Here is a 6,452-nt window from a genome sequence, read left to right as displayed (position 1 = left end):
CCAAAGTCTCTGTTGTCTGCAATTGCACAACCTGTACAAAGTCAAGGTCACCTGTTATTGCACTTCCTTGTGACTGGGACCCTAAACTTCCTTGAATTCTATTTATCTTCTACACTAAATACGTATATATCCTTTTATGCTTAAGTGTGTGAATCCATAAAAAAATGAAGACAATATATTTATATTCTTGTCAAATATTAAAAACATTATTATATATTTATATTGTGCTCATTGCATAGAAAGGTCCTCACAGACAAGGGATATTTGTCAGTTGATTGACAGATGTCAGTATCTGTGAAATAAGAGCCCTGCATACAAAATACATTTATTTTGTTTTCAGTTCCTTATCAAAATTATATTTCTCGAGATTTGGCAACATATTTCAACATTAATGATTGAGTGCTGTTTAAAGCTTTTACTCAAATCATTCTACCAAAAACATTTAAATGTTCATATCAAAATTTGACACCAGACAAATTAGACTAAGTAAATCTTACTGAATATTTCAATGGTTGTTTCAAATTTGTCTGTGAGTATCTATATGCATCATATCTTTATGTGACTGTATACCCTGTGATATATCCCTGGCAACTAACATCATATGAAGTAAACACACAAACATACATTAACCAGCCATATTTTAAATATACTGTTAGGAAAATAATATATTGACATAATGAATATCATAAGGCAGGTAAATTTGCATAAGATTCGTCTGTACTTAGCAATGTGAGTTACAAAGACTACACGACACATCAATTTTTAAATAGACCAGATTAAACACAAAAAAAATAAAATATGAAAACACAGCATTATCAGGATCTGCCTATCCTGGCAGATAATCAATATTACATAGTATTTTATTGTGTAGCCTTAATCAAAATATTTCACTGATTACAAATATGTTTTTTTCTGTACATAAATATGCAGATAAATTAACAAAATCAAGCGCTAGAATAATATTGTCTTCAAATTGTAATTGAAAAGCATTGTCAAAGTTTTATTAAAAAATAAACTGTTTAATAATTACTTAAGTATGAAATGAACACATCTTTCATTGCCCAGCAAAGTGGACATACCATTTAATAACTCATAGAAACAAATAAGGGAACATGTGATAGTACAAGTGTTCCTTTATTCTTTTCCAGGTTCCCTCACAACACATGTATCGCACTGTGGGTGAAATTCTGGAAATAATGAAAGGAACATTTGTACTATCATGTATTCAATGATTTCTTTCCATGAGCATATTGTTTACTAAGCGGGAAACGATGTAAATAAGTTGCACTAGTGCCTGCTATCACATTACTTTCCTCTGCCTGCTTATGATACGGGAGAGAGACATGGAGAGATGTAAACTGTACAATGTACAATGTACAATGTCCAGTGTCTGAATGAACAGTCAGATATGGGCAAATGTGCATATATAAATGGAATCTTCTCTGATGGGTTAAAAACTTCACATGGGATCTGCAAACAAAATGCAGATCTCTGGTGATACCATTCAAATTAGTGTAGATCTCAGTAGGATCTTCGAAACCGGTGTAGAGTGAGACTATCCAATATAGAGTAGATCTTACATGTTTCTTCAAAACTGGAGTAGATCTCAATTAAGTCATTAAAAATACTGGAGATCCCAATTGGGTCATTGAAAATAGCGGAGATCTCACGTGGGTCTTCACAACTGCTGTAGATCTCACTTTGGTGGTCGAAAATGGTTCAAACAGCACTTGGGTTGTGTTCATCTCATCTGAATGTTCAGTGTAGTTAATGAACACTAGTTGTTGAACCTGTTGAAATACATTATAATTGTCTAGTTGAAAAACAACAGGACGATAAATGCACAGAAACAAAGGTAATAAATATGATGATTCTCACTATTTCCTCCACATCCTAGTTTAGTTTACTCTAAATGCATTTAAGCTGACAAGGCTCCACTGCTAAAAGTTATGAAGACACAATCCTAATAAGATTTTATGGTACTCAGTCAAGGTGGCTCAGTGAGTTAGATCACTGCCTTTGCCTGCTAGCAATCTGATGCATCACTCTGAGAAAGAAGGTTGAAATCGTGGATGGCATAAAACATAAAAGGTACTGGAATCTGTACTTTACAAAAGACATTGTAATCCAAAATAAACTTATGTTACATTCGACCACTTTCTCAAACACTCTGTGTAATACAGTCTATGGCCATGTGAGCAGAGCTAATGTACATTTGCAACAGAGGTACACAAAGTGCCTACACAATCAGTTAACTACCATTCCTCAATGGAACCAGGATTTGTACTTCATAAAGAAAGTGTCATCACAAATATAACTTACGTTACAATGTTATATTGTTACCTGTTACAAACAATGTTATATAAAACTTTTTGGTTTTCTTTATCTTATACATCATTGAAAAAGTCATAATAATCATAATTATCATCCGCACAGTTATGCAACACCTCATAACCATGTTATTCAAGCTTAACTCTTCATCAGCATCGCGGTGAGCATTATTCAAGTGTGAAGGTGAAATGATGAACTTACTCATTGAAAATCAGGTTTGACATCTTCAAAGTTCACTTCAATGGCAAAGCTTTCCCTGAATACATGGTAGACCTTCTTTTTGTGAGGATTGTCAATTTCACTTCGAGCCATGCGTAATCTGTGAAAAAGCACTAAATTCATTAAAAGGCACTGTCTGTTGTTATGTAATAATCACAATGCTGAAAATTTACTTTAAGCAACAACATTAAGTGAAGAACCATTAATATTACCGAATTTTCATTGCAAGATTTTCTAAAAGGCGAAGTATGGGGCAGATACGGGGCAGATCTGACCACTCACTTATTATCTTCTATAAAGGCAGTGTTGAACCAGAAGTAGAAAGGGCACTTGTCATAGCCCTTCGGAAGACGCACCTGAAATTTACAATTCAGACACAGTTAAATTATGACAATTTCCAAAGGTACAGCTCTACAATGAAATTTAAAGTTTGGCACAGGTGTAAAGTAAATTTAAGAGTATATTTGTCATGTGGAAGTAATCACATTTCTGTAAAGACCTGACCACTTATTTATTCATTACAAAAGACATGTGAACACCACAAGAACCAGTCATGAATGTTTGCTCATGATATCAGCCACCGGTTTGGAAGCTGTTATAGACTGACTGCTTGAATGCTGCTGAACTGCAGTTATTTACAACAACAATTATAGCTAATTATTTACATGCTTATCATGAACTACCCTACAAAGAGTTCACTTATAGAGCAGGCATAAAAAGAACTTTCCAAAGAAGAACTAGAATACAAAGAACTAGCAAAAAAGAACCTCCTTATCAAGAACTAGCATACAAAGAACTGGTTTATGGAGAAATGGTATACAGAGAACTCGGATAACGAAAACTGGCATACAAAGAACTGGTTTATGGAGAAATGGTATACAGAGAACTCGGATAACGAAAACTGGCATACAAAGAACTGGTTTATGGAGAAATGGTATACAGAGGACTCGGATAACGAAAACTGGCATACAAAGAACTGGTTTATGGAGAAATGGTATACAGAGGACTCGGATAACGAAAACTGGCATACAAAGAGCTGGTTTATGGAGAAATGGTATACAGAGGACTCGGATAACGAAAACTGGCATACAAAGAGCTGGTTTATGGAGAAATGGTATACAGAGGACTCGGATAACGAAAACTGGCATACAAAGAGCTGGTTTATGGAGAAATGGTATACAGAGGACTCGGATAACGAAAACTGGCATACAAAGAACTGGTTTATGGAGAAATGGTATACAGAGGACTCGGATAACGAAAACTGGCATACAAAGAGCTGGTTTATGGAGAAATGGTATACAGAGGACTCGGATAACGAAAACTGGCATACAAAGAACTGGTTTATGGAGAAATGGTATACAGAGGACTCGGATAACGAAAACTGGCATACAAAGAACTGGTTTATAGAGAAATGGTATACAGAGGACTCGGATAACGAAAACTGGCATACAAAGAGCTGGTTTATGGAGAAATGGTATACAGAGGACTCGGATAACGAAAACTGGCATACAAAGAACTGGTTTATGGAGAAATGGTATACAGAGGACTCGGATAACGAAAACTGGCATACTAAGAGCTGGTTTATGGAGAAATGGCATACAGAGAACTAGGATAATGAAAACTGGCATACAAAGAACTGGTTTACGGAGAAATGGCATACAGAGAACTAGGATAATGAAAGCTGGCATACAAAGAACTGGCTTACAGAGAACTGGCTTATGAAGAACTAGAATACAAAGAACTTACAGAGTACAAGCATACAAAGAGATGGATTATGGAGAAGTGGCATACAAAGACCTGGCTTGTTGAAAACTGGCATACAAAGAACTAGTGTATCAAGACCTAGAATACAAATAACTGGCTCATGAACAACAGGCTTACATTTGTGGAGTGGAACATGACCTTGATGTCACCCTCCAGTCGTGGGCTGTTCTGCAGATTGATGACGATACTGTCACTGTCTGTGTACTTCATCAGCTGTAAACAATGTATGCAACATACTGCACTTGCATTAACCAAAAGTCCCTGTAAGTTTGGACATCATTTCAAATCTGATTATTGTCCCACATGGTACATTATTGTTAATCATTGTAAATCAGTCTGCTCTTGCCTATCAGTATGTTGCTGATTCTAGTAAATATATATCACAGAACTTCATTATGTTTTAAGCAATAAGAAAATGATGTCGATGAATAATGGTGTGATTAGTTTACATACCTCTTAAGATGAATAAAAACACTGACGAGATAACTTACCTGGCAGTTTAGACCTGTACCAACGACACATTCAAAGATGAGAAGACCATCAGCCCGGATCTCCATAGACAAGTCACTTCCGTCCCCATCACCAACACCTGGTCAATAATAGACATCCGATGTAGGAGGATAATGCTAGTAACACCTGACATATTTGGATAACACTAGTTATGCCTGATGTAGTTTGATAACACCTAAACTCCTTGGACAGGTCACTGTCATCCCCACTACGCACACCTGGCCAATAACAGACATCTGATGTACGAGAATAACACTAGGCACACTTGGTGTAGGAGGACAACACTAGTTATACTTGATACAGGAGGAAAAACACTACTTATACCTGATGTAGGAGGATAACACTAGTTATACCTGATGTAGGAGGATAACTTTAGTTTTACCTGATGTAGAGGATAACACTAGTTTTACCTGATGTAGAAGGATAACACTAGTTACACCTGATGTGGGAGGATAACACAAGTTATATCCAGTGTAGGAGGATAACATATGATATACAACAACACCAAATATTTAATACCACCTGGAGAAGTATGGATTACAGTTTAACATCTGATAACAATGGAAAACACCTATGAGATGATAACACTGCCTATATAATGGTACGGATAACCCTTGATATCAATGGGATCATGAAAAATTTAAAATATGTGGGGATCATGAGCATTTGGGGAATACTTTTTTATAAAAATTTTCCTCATTAAAAAAGTGTTCCTGTTCCCTAATTATTTCTGTTCATGGATGAATAACATGTGATCTGGAATAATAACACCTAGCAGAGGACAGATAACAGCTAACAGTGTATACATAACACCTAGTAGAGGATATATAACACCTAGCAGAGGATGGATAAAACCAAGTAGAGGATATACAACACCTAGTACAGGATGGATAAAACCAAGTAGAGGATACATAACATCTATTAGAGGATACATAACACCTTGTAGATGATGGATAACACATAGGTGGGGATATATAACACATAGTAAAAGGTGGATAACATCTAGTAGAGGATATATAACACTTAGTAGAGGATGGATAACACCCAGTAAAGGATGGTAACACCTAGTAGAGGATGAATAACACCTAGTCAGGAACACTGATACACGTACCTCTGATTCCTTCTATTTTTATTGATGTAATTTTCATATATTTCTTTGGAGGTAGTTGTCGGTTGTCATTCTTTATCTTCTCATAGTACCCAACATAACGACTCTGGAAGTCAAAACAGCTGATTGTTTCATAGATGAGAATTTGAGCAATTCATTTACACTGTTCAAACCTTTATCTGGAGAGGTAGTCTAGTGGTTTAAGTGTTCATATGTGAACATTATATTCCCTATGTGGACACAAAGTGTGAAGCCTATTTCTGGCATCCCATGCCACAAATCCAAATCACTGAAATATGTGTTGATGGCATTTTCGCTCAATTTGGAATTTTGAGAAGATGATTTACGGAGTTCCCAACAGACTGGACTGTGATTCTCAAACAGTCTGTTCGTGGTGCACTCTCCCTTTCATTTTACTACTCAACACACTTAAGTGTTTATCAAGACATTGTGAACTGGTTGTTTATTATGAGTGTGTGGTTTTATGCCACTGTTATCAATATTCCAACAATATCACGGC

General features: G+C 35.9%; 1 protein-coding gene across 2 annotated transcripts in view; it reads right to left on the bottom strand.

Annotated features, from left to right (window-relative positions):
• Positions 1–905: 905 nt before the first annotated feature.
• LOC137273920 (phosphatidylinositol 3,4,5-trisphosphate 3-phosphatase TPTE2-like) overlaps positions 906–6,452 on the bottom strand; it is a 58,176-nt gene continuing 52,629 nt past the window's right edge. The window contains exons 11-16 of one of the 2 annotated variants that reach the window (XM_067806827.1): positions 5,936–6,038; positions 4,806–4,903; positions 4,432–4,527; positions 2,833–2,906; positions 2,533–2,650; positions 906–1,790 (exon numbers count right to left, since the gene is read on the bottom strand). In XM_067806827.1, coding sequence (XP_067662928.1) covers positions 2,533–2,650; positions 2,833–2,906; positions 4,432–4,527; positions 4,806–4,903; positions 5,936–6,038 — 489 coding nt within the window. In that variant the 3' untranslated portion in view covers positions 906–1,790. The remainder of the gene's footprint in view (positions 1,791–2,532; positions 2,651–2,832; positions 2,907–4,431; positions 4,528–4,805; positions 4,904–5,935; positions 6,039–6,452) is intronic. The other variant, XM_067806826.1, reaches the window with a different exon arrangement.

Source organism: Haliotis asinina, chromosome 2 (assembly GCF_037392515.1).
Source record: "Haliotis asinina isolate JCU_RB_2024 chromosome 2, JCU_Hal_asi_v2, whole genome shotgun sequence".
In the NCBI taxonomy this organism is placed as follows: Eukaryota; Metazoa; Mollusca; class Gastropoda; order Lepetellida; family Haliotidae; genus Haliotis; species Haliotis asinina.
This window is presented reverse-complemented; position numbering and strand designations above follow the sequence as displayed.